The sequence below is a fragment of the Aulonocara stuartgranti genome (genome assembly GCF_965226115.1).
Source record: "Aulonocara stuartgranti genome assembly, chromosome: 14".
Classification (NCBI taxonomy): domain Eukaryota; kingdom Metazoa; phylum Chordata; class Actinopteri; order Cichliformes; family Cichlidae; genus Aulonocara; species Aulonocara stuartgranti.
The window spans coordinates 11487339-11501470 of record NC_138950.1 but is presented as its reverse complement, the minus strand read 5'-3'; the positions used below and the strand labels follow the sequence as shown (position 1 = coordinate 11501470).

The 14132-nt window shown below is 38.2% G+C and overlaps 2 protein-coding genes across 2 annotated transcripts; both read right to left on the bottom strand.

The window, feature by feature from the left end:
- Nucleotides 1-738: 738 nt before the first annotated feature.
- LOC309687588 (dehydrogenase/reductase SDR family member 11-like) lies at nt 739-8566 on the bottom strand. The gene is made up of 7 exons (XM_082502669.1): nt 8208-8566; nt 6122-6331; nt 2294-2388; nt 1394-1523; nt 1182-1274; nt 1020-1085; nt 739-904 (listed from the first exon to the last, which is right to left on the bottom strand). Exons 1-7 carry the CDS (start codon nt 8337-8339, stop codon nt 875-877), a joined length of 756 nt encoding a protein of 251 aa, XP_082358795.1. The 5' UTR covers nt 8340-8566; the 3' UTR covers nt 739-874.
- A 469-nt stretch (nt 8567-9035) lies between these two features.
- On the bottom strand, nt 9036-13405 carry LOC309687592 (dehydrogenase/reductase SDR family member 11-like). Its single transcript, XM_082502675.1, has 7 exons — nt 13103-13405; nt 12409-12618; nt 12051-12145; nt 10829-10958; nt 10594-10686; nt 10443-10508; nt 9036-10319 (listed from the first exon to the last, which is right to left on the bottom strand). Exons 1-7 carry the CDS (start codon nt 13232-13234, stop codon nt 10290-10292), a joined length of 756 nt encoding a protein of 251 aa, XP_082358801.1. The 5' UTR covers nt 13235-13405; the 3' UTR covers nt 9036-10289.
- Nucleotides 13406-14132: the final 727 nt, after the last annotated feature.

Genomic DNA, 14132 nt, shown 5'->3' with positions numbered 1-14132 from the left:
CACCAAGGTGGCCAGAACTTTGACACTGCTGCCAGTTTTTTAAGTCAAACTTATGTTTTCTTGGTAGTCAAAGTTTTATATTGACATGATAGCTCCTTTAAAAGCTTACTCTCTCAGATACCTGCGTTTGTTTATTTACACCAAATGTATTGTTTATTAGAGCCAAAAATGAACACTAGCAAACAGTTCTCTATTGCATCCTTGACAATGGAGCATTGTGCTTGCGGAGCAGTGTCAAAGTGTCAAGACACTCAGCAATTTGGTGAGTGCTTGTAGACATATTTGCATCATCCACACAAACTCCCGGAGAGTGTAGAAATCTGCTACCATACAAAGGATCCACACAGAGGTTTTAGTACAGCACCATATACCTCCTTGCCACGAATTTTACCTAGTGACTGCCAACAACTTCCAGCAACCATTCACCAACTGGTTGGAGAACATACATTGGTAAGTGACCTTTGTTCATCAGTCTTTAGGCCCTTATGACTTGTACGGTTGCTCCATGACACCCCCCCCCCAAACCAGCTAAGGTTCTAACCTGCTGAAATGAACATCTGCTTAACAGTAAAAACACTCTTAGAGCTTAAATACTATCCAGCAACTGAGATCTGTTACAATAAGAAGGAAGCTGTCATTAATTAAAGTGTTTTCATGGGCATTCCTTGCTGGCCAGTAGGACGCTTGTAAAAAGGTACCACAGGGACCTTTGATAAGAAGACAATTAGACAGAAAACAGCTGGATGAGTTTCCTTTATTTTATCCTTCTGTGAATTGATTACAATCTGACAGTGTTGAGAAGTAAGGAGAGCCGGTCACACTACTTTGATGTAAAGATTGGGATGGGTCTCAAGGCCAAGTTGCATGACACCTGCTACAGACTTTCAAGCAAAATCTCCCCAATCTGAAAGAAAAGATAGATGAATGTTATCTTATGACTAAACTGCTGATATTTAAAATGGAAAATAGAAAAGTTCAAAAGGTCACAAAAAAGAGGAAAATGAGAGAAAATCTCAAACCTGAACATGAGGAGGGGCACTGAGCACATATGTGACGGCATGGACGAGGTCTTTTGCTTCCAGAGACTATCAAAGAAGTGAAAAGTGCTTAATGAAATTTTAATAGTAATCATATCAACAATACTGTAGCGATTGTAGGAAATGAAGGAATAATGATTTTACCTTATTTTTAGTGTATACAGCAGCTGCTTTATCAGAATTGTCTCTGTAGACGCGGTATGCAAATTCTGTCTTCACAACGCCAGGAGAAATGCTCTGCAAAATGACATTATTAATGAGGATTCTTCAAGAAGTACTCTGTGTGCATCTCATAACAGCTGACATTAGTGTTAAAGGTACTTTGGAGCTGGTTACAGTGTCTTTCAAAAGCTTACTGTGGCCCGGATATGAGTGTTTTCTGCACGCAGCTCCTTCCTCAGGCCCTCAGTCAGCGCAGTTACAGCATACTTGGTGGCGGTGTAGAAATGTCCGTCAGCATTAGGAAACACTTGATGGCCGCACACACTGCAACAGAGGATATTTACAAGTGTTATAACAACAATGGCAACAGTTTCTATATCGTTTAACATCCACCTGTTTTCTTTTGCTTATCTAATTCAGGGTCCAGGAGCCTCGGGTACAGCACAGACAGGTCCCAAGTCTGTCACAGGACACAGAGACACAGACACAGTTCAACTAAACTAACCCAACTTAGTGCATGTCTTTGGACTATGTGGGAAGGTGAGAACTCCTGCAGACACAGGGAGAAGATGCAAACTACACAGAGAAAGACACTGGCCAGATGCTGGATTTGTGAGATAAGTTGTGAGATAACAGTGTTAACCACTGCATCACTATGCTGTTGTGCTGTAATTTAAAGGTTTCTATATAATGTATAACCAGGAAGGTACTTGTGTTTTGAGATTTAAAAAAAGCAAAACATTTCTCGGTTCTGGCAATTAGATTTGGTTTCATTTTTCTTGATGATTTTCATAGTAAACTCAAAAATCTTTTAGTTCTGAACTGCTAGCTGGCCAATGAAAGCAATATGAAGATGTCCCTTTTGGTTCTAATATATTGTTATTGACACAGCAGTCTGGTATTTATTTTTATTGGACCTACCAGTAATAAAAACACTCATTGGCTATAGTAGGGTTCTTAAAGGGGGAGATACAATGTGTGCTGTGAGAAAAGTCCATTGTGCAGAGTTGCCAAAAGAATGACTGAATTATAAGATGTTTGTGTAAACTGCACAAGCATACCCATCACTGTCCATCAGTAAAATAAAACTGCACCTGTTTATGTTTATGATGTGCCCATCGTCCACATTTCTCTCTTTCATTGACTGATAAGCTTCACGTGCACAGATACACAGTGCAAGAACGTTCACCTGTAAGAAACCAGCAGTGAAATAAACGGTAAAACAAATATATGTAATCAATGCATCAAAATGATACTTTTCCTTGTTGCTATTTGCACTCAAGATGAACAAATTCTTTTAATTCAATTCAATTTTATTTATACAGAATGAAATCGCAACAACAGTCGCCTTAAGGTGCTTTATATTTTAAGGTAGACCCTAATACATACAGAGAAAAAACCCCAACAATACAATGACCCCCTATGATCAAGCAAAGTGGTGACAGTGGGAAGGAAAAACTCCCTTCTAACAGGAAGAAACCTCCACCAGATCCAGGCTCAGGGACCGCGACCAGGTGGGGTGAGAGAAGGAAAACAGGATAAAAGACATGCTGTGGAAGAGAGCAGCTTACACCTGTTGCAGGATAGCTAAGGGAGGATTCAGAGTCACCTGATCCAGCCCTAACTATATGCTTTAGCAAAAAGGAGTTTTAAGCCTAATCTTAAAAGTAGAGATCGTGTCTGTCTCCCATATTCCACAGAAGAAAGGCCTGAAAACTGAAGGCTCCCATTCACCTTTTAAATACTCTAGGAACCACAAGTAAGCCTGTGGTCTGAGAGCGAAGTGCTCTAATGCAAGGATACAATACTATGACATCATTAAGATAAGATGGGGCCTGATTATTTAAGACCTTGTATGTGAGGAGCAGGATTTTTTAATTCAATTCTGGATTTAACAGGGAGCCAATGAAGGGAAGCCAGTATAGGAGAAATATGCTCTCTCTTTTAGTCCCTGTCAGTACTCTTGCTGCAGCAGTTTAGATTAACTGAAGGCTTTTCAGGAAGTTTTTAGGACTTCCTGATAATAATGAATTACACTAATCCAGCCTAAAAGTAATAAATGCATCAACTAGTTTTTCAGCATCACTCTGAGACAGGATATTTCTAATTTTAGAGATACTGTGCAAATGGAAAAAAAGCAGTCCTACATATTTGTTTAAAATGTACATTAAGGGAAATATCCTAGTTAAAAATGACTCCACGGTTCCTCACAGTGTTACTAGAGGCCAAAGCAATGCCATCCAGAGTAAGTATCTGGTTAGATACCATATTTCTAGGAATTTTAGGGCCGAGTACAATAACCTCAGTTTTTTGTGAATTTAGAAACAGAAAATTGGAGGTCATCCAGGTCTGTATGCCTTTAAGACATTTTTCTAACACACATCAAACTAATTGGTGTGTTATCTGGCTTCATGCATAGATAAAGTTGGGTGTCATCTGCATAGCAGTGAAAATTCATCCTATGCCTTCTGATGATACTGCCTAAGGGAAGCATGTAAACTGGTCCTGGCACAGAAACTACAGAACAATTGGATGCTATTTGATCAATATGATACATGCCACTTCAGTGCAATACCTGTAATACCTACAGCATGTTCTAATCGCTCTAATAGAATATTATGGTCAACATTATCGAACGCTGAGGTCTAGCAGGATAAGCTAGACTGACTACTGTCAGGGGCCAAGAAGATCATTTGTAAAATTCACTAAAAGTGAGTTAGCAAATGGCTGCAATCACAGCATTGTAAAATTGGTTCAGCGATGGTCTTTGTTCAGCGGTTGTTGATCTTTGGTCATGCCAGTTTGGATAGTAATAATCCAGGAGCTGACCTCACAGCCCATTTTTTTCATTCAGTGGGCTGGTTTCAGTCATTGTGCAAAGGTACTGTTTATGAGGTTGGGTCATCTGAAACTGAAGATGTCACTTGGATGAGTGACGAAACGTTTCTCCCACTGAGATGCTACGTCCAGATGATCAGAATCAATTTTTTGGGACTTATCTAAAGGCGTTTCTGTATTTTGATGAGCTCTGAAACCTGATTGAAACTCTTCAAATAAGCCATTTGTCTGCATATGATCTATTAGCTGTTTGACAATTTTTGAAATGAAAGGTTAGAAATTGGCCTATAAACATCTAAAACCACAGGGTCAAGAGATGGCTTTTTAAGTAACGGCTTTTTAAGTTTAACTACTGCCAGCTTGAAGGCCTGAAGTACATAGGCAACAGTCTTTCAGCAGTCTTGTAAGAATGGGGTCTATAAGACATGTTGATGGTTTGGAGGAAGTAATTACTTATGTTAACTCAGAAAGGTCAATTGGAAAAAAAGACTAAATAAATACAAATGGTACTCAAAGTATGTGTAGATAATGTTAGATCTGTGAGATCATTATGAGTAATTTTTTCTCTAATTGTTAAAATTTGATTTGTGAATAAATTCATTAAGTCATTCCTAGTTGACGTTAAAGGAATACTTTGCTCAACGGTGCTTTTCGTCAATTTTTTCACCTTTTGAGGGAAGCCAATTGAATCTAATAAAATATTAAATACCACGTTGATTGAGACTGTCATTTGTAACATTTACATGGATATCACCCATAATAATTATTTTATTTGAACAGAGCACTAAATCAGTTAAAAACTCAGAAAAATCAGACAGAAACTCTGTGTAAGGCCCAGGTGGACAATAGAAGATAACAAATACGACTGTTTTTTTGAGTTTTACAGCTGAGGTGGACAAGGCTAAGCATCAGGCTTTCAAATGAGTTAAAAGTATGTCTTGGTCTTTGGTTAATTAATAAGCTGGTGTGGAAAATTGCAGGCATACCTTCCCCCAGCCTGTGCCTCGAGGATTTTGATGGTAAATGAGACTCAGGAGTGTTGATTCATTTAAACTAACATAATCATCCTGCTGTAACCAGGTTTCTGTAAGGCAGAGTAAATCGATTTGTTGATCAATTATTAATTCATGTACTAACAGAGACTCGGAAGAGAGAGACCTAATGTTTATGTTTTACTCTTCGGTGCTCATGAGGATACTGTATTGTTCTTTCTTTGTGACTTTTTTAACATTTAAGTCGATTTTTGTTGATTTTTAATATTTTACTGAATTTGCATTTACCCTTAGCCAACATGTCTTAAAACAGAATCGCCAATTCCTAGAGTCTGATCTCCTGCGAGTGTGTCATTGAGTGGGGAAAAGTAGTTAGCCACATGAACAGGTTGGTAGTGTACCGGGGGCTATGATACCTCCTCCCCGTCATCCAGCCATCCTGTTTCCCCAGCTACTCGACAGTCTGCCGGGGGACACCTAATGGGGCCTGCGCTACCTTCTACCTTCGGCTGCACTGACTACAGGAGGCTGGCTAGCTAGAGAGTTTTCAAGGATGCAAAACCGAGTCTCGAATTCAATATCATTAAAATAAAAAATTTAAAAACTAAGCTAAGCTAGTGAATCCCTAAAGACACAGTGAGTGAATACAGAGACATAATTTAGCGAGTAAATACAGTTTTTATTACAACACATATGCTACACAAAAACATCATTGTGTGTTGCAACAGGAGGTGATACTCTACGCAGAGAGAGCGAACACCAAGTGAAAGCCTTTAGCCAGTTTTGCATAATATTTTATCTTTCTCATCTATTGTGATTGTGTATTTATTTTAACCAGATGGGGATTTTCATAGTTTGACATTTTAACACACTATTTATCCAACTTTTTGTATAAATAAAAGACATCTATCTCATTCTAAAAAATGATGATGACTCAATTTATCATTTCATTAGAATACAGTATTCTGCTGGGAAACCACTCCTGTGAATGCTTTCATATGTAGCACACAACAACATATAACATATGTTATCAATATTATATTGCATACCAACCAGGAATATTTTCTTTCTAAAATAACTCTGAGTTCTTACATCCCACATGTTTTTCCAGCCACTGGTTTTGCCATTTAGCAGCGCCTCTGGATGAGCCAAGCCAGCGTTATTGATGCACACGTCCACGCCTTTGTGCTGCTCTTTGATCGTGGCGAACATGGACAGAATCTCCTCCTCTTTGGTCAAGTCACACTTGAAAGGCACCAAAACACCAGGGTGACCGGCGCTCTGACACTCTGCTGCCAGTTTCTGAAAACAAAAAGGAAAAGACGATACCTTGATAATCACCTTTGCATTCAGATTCTTGTGGTAAAAATACTCTGGTAAAAGTTTAATTATGGATTAAACTTCTTTACTAAGATAAAAGATACATTTTCCAGACTCTGAAATGAATTCAAAGCAAAAAAGTAAGAAGATAAGGAGTTTTCAATTATTTTACAAAGGAAACCCAACCTCATACAACTTTAACATAATAGCAAAATTAGTCATGGAAATGAAAACTTAATTTAAACATAAACTCTAATGAACACCTGAACGATAGTGAGAACACAAGCATAGACAAACAAATGAACTTATAGCTCTATTTGCTGCAGCCTACATTGTAGATGGATGAGTCTGCCTCTACATCTAAACAGAATATACATATACTAATTTAATAATATGAATACAATACATCATTATATAATTATTATTAATATACTATATGAGTATAGTCAGGGGCTAAAATGGGATTTGCAGATTTGAGAACCCTAAGATCACTGTAGTGGTTATAGCAGTGTGTGGAAAGGAATCAGGAGTCACAATAGGCTCTATTGAGAGCTCCAGCAGATTTGTCTACAGGCTGTGATCAGCTGACCTGTGCTGTGGCTGTTTACCCGAGGTATACTGCTCTTTGTGGATTTACACAACTCATCAGTATGTAAGTTATCATGTCTGACTTCCGTCTCCTATACTGCCAAGTGCCAACATACTGTTTATACCATTTTTTTTATTTTACTGCATAGTACACAGCTTGGATCTGGTATTGTGCAGCTTATTTTAAACCATGCATATAGACCAATATATACAGCATAAATGATTTACTGTAAAACAAACAGTGTAACGGCGGATATGTAAAGCTAGCTCAACAACACGTAATATAACTATTCTGTAAAATAGTCAGATGTCAGATGTCTATTCATATTAATGTACAGAATTCACCTGCTTGCTACTACTACTGCACATTCACCCAATGTATATACTATATGTTCTCCCCCCCATTTTTGCACATGTCGAGGAGCGTGTCAGGCTACATTTCACTGTGTGTTATACAGTGAAATGTAGCCTGACACGGGTTACAAGTATAAGTATAACTTATACTTGTATAACTATGCATGTGACAAATAAAGAACCTTGAACCTTGAACGTTTGTGCTTTTATTTTGGTAACTTCCTGTGTGACCGAAAGTGAATGTTGTAACGGTAACTAGCTTGATGTACAAAAAAGACGCAAGAAAACGGTAAACTACTGCTAACAGAGAAAACTGCCAAAAAGTGATTTGCCTGCCAAAAAGTGATTTCCAATGTTTCCGTGTATTTTTTATGTGTAATATCTTTACGTATGTTGGTAAATAGACTTCGGTGAACAGCGTTTACAAAGGGGTTATATATAGAATTAAAAGATTATCTGTTTTTTCAAGTATCTTTATAACTCTGTGTTATTGTACTCACATTATAACCAATCCGGTCCTTTTTCCCCACTTACAATATTTTTACAGAACTATTGTAATATTTGCTGCCATTTCTGCTGTCTTACTCTTACAAAAGACATTTTTAATGTTAATGAGATTTTTTTTAACTGCATAAATAAAGGTTCTATAAAAGTCGCTGCCAAAAACTGATTGCGGCTTCTACCTTGTTACACGAATGTTGTTTGTGGCTCAATATGACTTTGTGTCATCCATGAGGGATGCATTTGACATATGTTTCACATATTATAGGCCAACAAGTTACTTATAGCAGTTTAAATACGAGCAATCAGTTTTTGGCAAATACCGGAAATCAGTTTTTGGCCGACAATCACTTTTTGGCACAACACCGGCATAACATAACTCTTCCGAAATCGAGTTTGTTATTTCAGAGCAAACCTGTATTTTCCCCACGTCCCTGGCGCAGCCCACCACTTTCATACCGAGCCGGACCAGCTCCACGGCTACAGCCGCCCCGATCCCGACCGAGGCTCCGGTCACCAGAGCCACTCTGCCCCGCCAGCGCTCCATCAAAGACAGCCCTAACCAGCTCACGCACCAAAAGTTTGAAGAGAGGGACGTGCCAAGATAGATATCCCCGACAGAATTAGTTTCCTCTGCGTCGGGAGCGCGCACTAGGTAGGGAGAACGGATCCCGTTGACTTCGCCTCCATTCCAACCAACTAGACGTAGAAACAGTGACGAACTATCAAAAACCTAAAGACGAGTGTACATTACCGTTCAGTTTGTGGGTTACAACTGAAAATGATACGTTTATTGTTCTCATGTGTTATCAGCAGTGTTGGTCAAGTTACTTGAAAATAGTAAGTAGTTACTAATTACTGATTACTTATTTTTAAAAGTAATTAGTTACTTTGTTACTTACCGGTAGTTAGAATTAGGTTAGGGTAGAAACAAATTTCCATAAACGATCCATATAAAATAAAATAAAACTACACTAAGCATTGTTACATTATTATACTGATAAAAATGAACTTTGACACAGAGTCATGTGTACAGAGTTATAATGGATGATGAATTGCAATTCGGTTATAGAGTAACATAAACTGGCTGCTCGCCTAGTTTCTTGGTGTCATCTCAGCATGACACAGCAGAAAAAACCTCATTATCATTAACTTTATTTATTATTATTTGTGGCAGTAGTATTAGTTGCAGCAGTTGGAGTATTTTAAATTGGATTTCTCTTTTAGGAACAGTTGTGGAGAAATGACAGACATGCTTTCTCTTCTCTGATAGCTTCTAGAAAAAACAGATGTTGCCAGTGCCATCATAATATGTGCTCAGCGCCTCTCTGCATTTTCAGAGTCGTGATTTTCTCTTATTTCATGCTTTTTACTGTGACTCATTGAACTTTCCTTTTAATTGCATTTTAAACACAAACACTTTACTCATATTAAGATAACACTGATATAAACATGGCAATACTGATGTATGGAATTTAAACCATGGCTGGTTCTTCGTGAAGAGCACAAAATGTCCCAAGAAAACATACCTCTGAAGATCATCACTATTTTGCATTTCAAAGCTCTGCTTTTACTTCCATTACAATATTAGCCACTACAGGTCATAGTACAGTCGTGGCCAGAATCTACTGCTCTTTGGTCAAGTCACACTTGAAAGGGACCAAAACACCAGGGTGGCCAGCACTTTGACACTCTGCTGCCAGTTTTTGAAACCAAACTTATATGATTTCTTGGTAGGCTAAGTTTTGTATTGACAACTCCTTTAAAAGTGTACTCTCTCAGATACCTGCATTTAATTATTTACAACAAATGTATTATTTATTACAACCACAATTAACACTAGCAAACAGTTCTCTATTGCATCCTTGACAATGGAGCATTGTGCTTGCTGAGCAGTGTCAAATTGTCAAGACACTCAGCGATTTGGTGAGTGTTTTCAGAAATATTTGCATCATCCACACAAACTGTTGGAGAGTGCAGAAATCTGCTACCGTACAAAGGAACCACAACAGAGTTTTTAGTACAGCACCATATACCTCCTTGCCCCGAATTTTACCTAGTGACTGCCAAAAACTTCCAGCAACCATTCACCAACTGGTTGGAGAACATAGATTAATGAACAAAGGCCACTTACCAGTCTCTAGGGCATAGTTAATAAGAACAGTTTATTGTTAATTCTGTTGAGTTCAATTTCAGTTTAGGTCAGTGTGCATCTGAATTGAACAAAAACATTCTCAAGTCTTTCTTCATTCGCATTAGAAAAATTTATTTTGGTAATTTTCTCACAGTCATTTTGACAGTTCTGTTTGATGAAAAATTCAACTTTGACTTGGCTTTTTATCATTTTAGGATCACGTAGGAGTGTGCTCAGTAATGGTTGGTGGTTTTTATTTATTTTTTCTTAGCAGAGGATAAATGGAGAGCAGTGTTGAGCAGTCAGGAGTTTCACACCACTTTGTTGTGGAGGCTGGATTGTGTGCCTGCACTGTGTTACCAGCTACACAGCTTCAAAGTTAATGTCGCCAACCTGAAAGGAAAGTTATAGAAATATTATCTTATTTTGAGTAATCTGGTGATATTTACAATATTAATGAGCTAAATTCAATAAGTGAACATTTAAAAAGTTGAAAATAAGAGAAAACCTACAAACCTGAACATGAGGCGGGGCGCTGAGCACGTATGTGACAGCACTGGCAATGTCTTTTGGTTCCAAAGGCTGTCAGAGAAGTGAAAAATGCTTAATAACTTTTATCAGAGTAATCATATTAACAATCTATAAACTGTGAGATTAATAATTATACCTTAAATTCACTGTACATAGCAGCTACTTTTTCAGGTTCATTGCTGTGGAGCCGTGATACAAATTCTGTGTCCACTAAACCAGGAGAGAGGCTCTGTAAAAAACAAAAGAAAAACAAAGGTAAAAGAAGTGTGATTGTGTGTCGACTTCGGAAAGTATTGTAAATGTGTCTCATAGCAGCTGAAATTGGTTTTAAGGGCACTTTTTGGGTTTATCAGTGTTCTTTAAAACCTTACCGTGGCTCTGATATGAGTTTTTTCTGCACGCAGCTCCTGCCTCAGGCCCTCAGTCAGCGCGGTTACAGCGAACTTGGTCGCCATGTAGAAATGTAAATCGGGAACGGGATAGACATGATGTCCACCCACACTACAACAGAAGAACATTTCACTAGGTCAGCATTTACCAACATATTTTTTATCTGATTTCAGGATCACATCTGTGTTTTATCCTTGGAGGAGGAGTCCTCTTTACCAAAGAAATGAAACGAGTGAGCGCCACTGGCATCTTAATAAAATGTCACCCTCTTCCTCCTCATCTCAAACTCATCTACTGAACTGAATTCCAGGATTGAATATACAAAAATGTGCACAAATATGCCTATTTATTCCCAATATTGGGAATAAAGGCAAATCTTTTCATTCTCACTATTGAAATCTCCACAGTTTCCATTCACTTTAGGTTAAGAGTCTTGGCATCATCCTAGACAGCTCACTATCCTATAAATCTCACATTAATGATCTCACTTGTTCTGCCTATTTCCATCTACGCAACACGGACCGATTGTATCCTTCTCTTTCCACCCAGTCTGTATCCTTTCTTGATCATAGTATAGTTACATCCCACACTGTCTATTGTAATTCTCTCTTGCATGGTTTCCCCCAAAAATCCCTCCATAAGCTTCAACTGGTTCAAAACTGCGCTGCCCGCATACCAGCACATCATCCATATCCTTCAGGAATGTCACTGGCTCCCTATGAAATTCTGAATGGCATACAAGTTTCATCTGATTACCTTCAAGACCCTTCATAACCTTGTTCCTCCTTACCTTTCTGACCTGTCAAGCACTACCTCTTCTGCCCGCTCACTTCGATCTTCTTCTTCTATCCAGCTTGCCTTCTTTCCCCCTCAGCACCATGGGAAGCAGAGCTTTTAGCTGCTCTGCTCCCAGCCTGTGGAACTTTCTACCTCCAGATATAAGAAACATTGGTTCTCTCCCCCAGTTGAAATCTCAACTTAAAACCTCTCTGTTCAAGTCTGCATGTTCGCTGTGAACTTATTGTTTGTATATTTTATCTTGTTCTTTTGATTGTTCTTTGTTTGCCATTAGTGTTACCAACAGAAGCTCATAATCTCAATCTGAATCTGAGCATGATTATATTCAAAGATATTTGAAAGATGTTTAAATCATCAGACTTCACAGGCATGGCCGTCGTTGATCATCAGTAAATAAAACTGCACCTGTTTATGTTTATGATGTGCCCATCATCCACATTTCTCTCTTTCATTGACTGATAAGCTTCACGTGCACACATGCTCAGTGCAAGAACGTTTACCTGCAAGAAACCATGCAGAAAAATAAAAAGTAAAAATTATTATAATTATTATTATTATTTTAATGGGCTAAATTGTTTTTGGTGTTTTGCTGCTGTAACAGAATAATTCCCCAACTTTTAGAGCTACATAAAAGTGATAATTTTATTTCATTCAATATTCTGCAAAGAAAACATTCCAGTGAATGTATTTCCACATACCGCACACAAAATATTATTGAAGTCTAAGTCAAGATAATTGTTTTCTAAAATATCTGAGCTCTTACGTCCATCATGTTCTTCCATCCACTGCTTTTGCCATTTATCAACAGCTCTGGCTGTGCCAGACCAGCATTGTTGATGCACACGTCCACGCCTTTGTGCTGATTTTTGATCGCTGCAAACATGGACAGAATCTCCTCCTCTTTGGTCAAGTCACACTTGAAAGGAACCAAAACACCAGGATGGCCGGCGCTCTTACACTCTGCTGCCAGTGTCTGAAACCAAAAGGAAATGGCAGATGATAAGCTTTAAGATTAGAAAGGTAAGAATTAAGATTAAAATCAGCGTTTTTATTAATTTCTTATTTTCTAGTGAAAACTGTAGAGACGAGAAAAAAAAATAAAACTGAAATTCAGATGTTTGTCATCAGTTCAGTTGTGTCCAGCCTTCTTTTTCTGCAATGGAGTAAATTGAAATTGAAAGTGTTGTGCCACATCTATCAATGAATCTATTGATCATCTATCAATAATCAAGTTTTACACACAGTCTGTATTGTCGTGCGACAATGACTGACCTGTTGTAAAACAGGTTTAATTACAGTTAAATAAAATGACTTATGTAAGCCTGACACAGCTGGAAGATCTTGTGTAAAATATACTTTGCACTCTCGCAGAAAGTCTGAGTTTTCATTCCAGCCTGACACAATTAAAAATGATTTGCATATCAAAAATTATATGAGTCTTTCACTTCAGAACAAACCTGTATTTTTCCAACATCTCTGGCGCAGCCCATCACTTTCATACCGAGTCGGACCAGCTCTACAGCTATAGCCGCCCCAATGCCGACCGAGGCTCCGGTCACCAGAGCCACTCTGCCCCGCCAGCGCTCCATCACAGCTTGGATTCCTGCTACACGCAAGAAAGAAAAACAAGTATGAAGAGAGGGACGCTGGGTCTCCAGGATAGTCACCCTTGAGCTCAAACTGTCCTTTAAAGTGAGCTATCTCTCTCTATATATATATATATTACAGAAAGATGTTGCAAGTCTTGGTGCAGCCTTCACGCCAATGAATGGAAAGCAGTGATTGATTAAACACTTGTTATTCGTTACACTGCCAAGCTAAATCAAACAAAATCTCTTATCTCAAGCTTGCATATCATACTTGTTTTAGTACTCCCTGCACAGTTCTTTGTACCTTGCACTGCCACAATAACGTCTACAGAGTAAGTTATACCTGTTGCTTCACTTTAATGTCCAATAAATGGATAATAATGTGTTTGTGACCATCATCGGTGTTTCCTCTCTAACACCATAGACTGAGAAAGTGTCACTAAAAGAATCCTGAATCAAAATCTATGCTGCAACAAAGAATGTGGTAGAAGTTTAAATTTAAGGGGAAAGAGCTTTGAATATTGTTTAGTTTTTTATTCAAGTTTCTTTTCTTTTTTTTTTTTTTTTTTGCCTGTCCCGTTTGGCTCTTTTGCCATCAGAATTATTGTCTAAAGGCAAAGAAAGATGCCCAACGGATTTACTTTACCAAATTGACCATCCCAGCCTTGCCATAATGGTCCATTTGATTCACATTTTATTGTTTATTTTATTTTCACTTGCTGAATACGGGACAGACTTGACTGGAGGAAAGAAGGGGAGAAAGAAAGAGGGAAAGAAAAACAGCTGAGAAGAGGGACGGGGGAGAAGGGCAAAAAACAAAAACCAACAGAATGGGCAGAAAAAAAAATGCATATATCAATCACCTGGATCACCTGTTGAGAAAGAAAAAAGAAAACAA

Bases quoted from the DNA above. Each gene is read 5' to 3' on its own strand.
- LOC309687592 (XM_082502675.1), bottom strand. From the start codon at position 13,234: ATGGAGCGCTGGCGGGGCAGAGTGGCTCTGGTGACCGGAGCCTCGGTC. The intron at 12,619-13,102 runs GTTTGTTCTGAA...TTTTGGTTTCAG, and splicing joins GAGATGTTGGAAAAATACAG to ACACTGGCAGCAGAGTGTAA. The intron at 10,959-12,050 runs GTGCAGTTTTAT...CTTCTGTTGTAG, and splicing joins CACATCATAAACATAAACAG to TGTGGGTGGACATCATGTCT.
- LOC309687588 (XM_082502669.1), bottom strand. From the start codon at position 8,339: ATGGAGCGCTGGCGGGGCAGAGTGGCTCTGGTGACCGGAGCCTCGGTC. The intron at 6,332-8,207 runs GTTTGCTCTGAA...TTTTGTTTTCAG, and splicing joins GGGACGTGGGGAAAATACAG to AAACTGGCAGCAGAGTGTCA. The intron at 905-1,019 runs GTTTGAGATTTT...CTTTTCTTTCAG, and splicing joins GTGCCCCTCCTCATGTTCAG to ATTGGGGAGATTTTGCTTGA.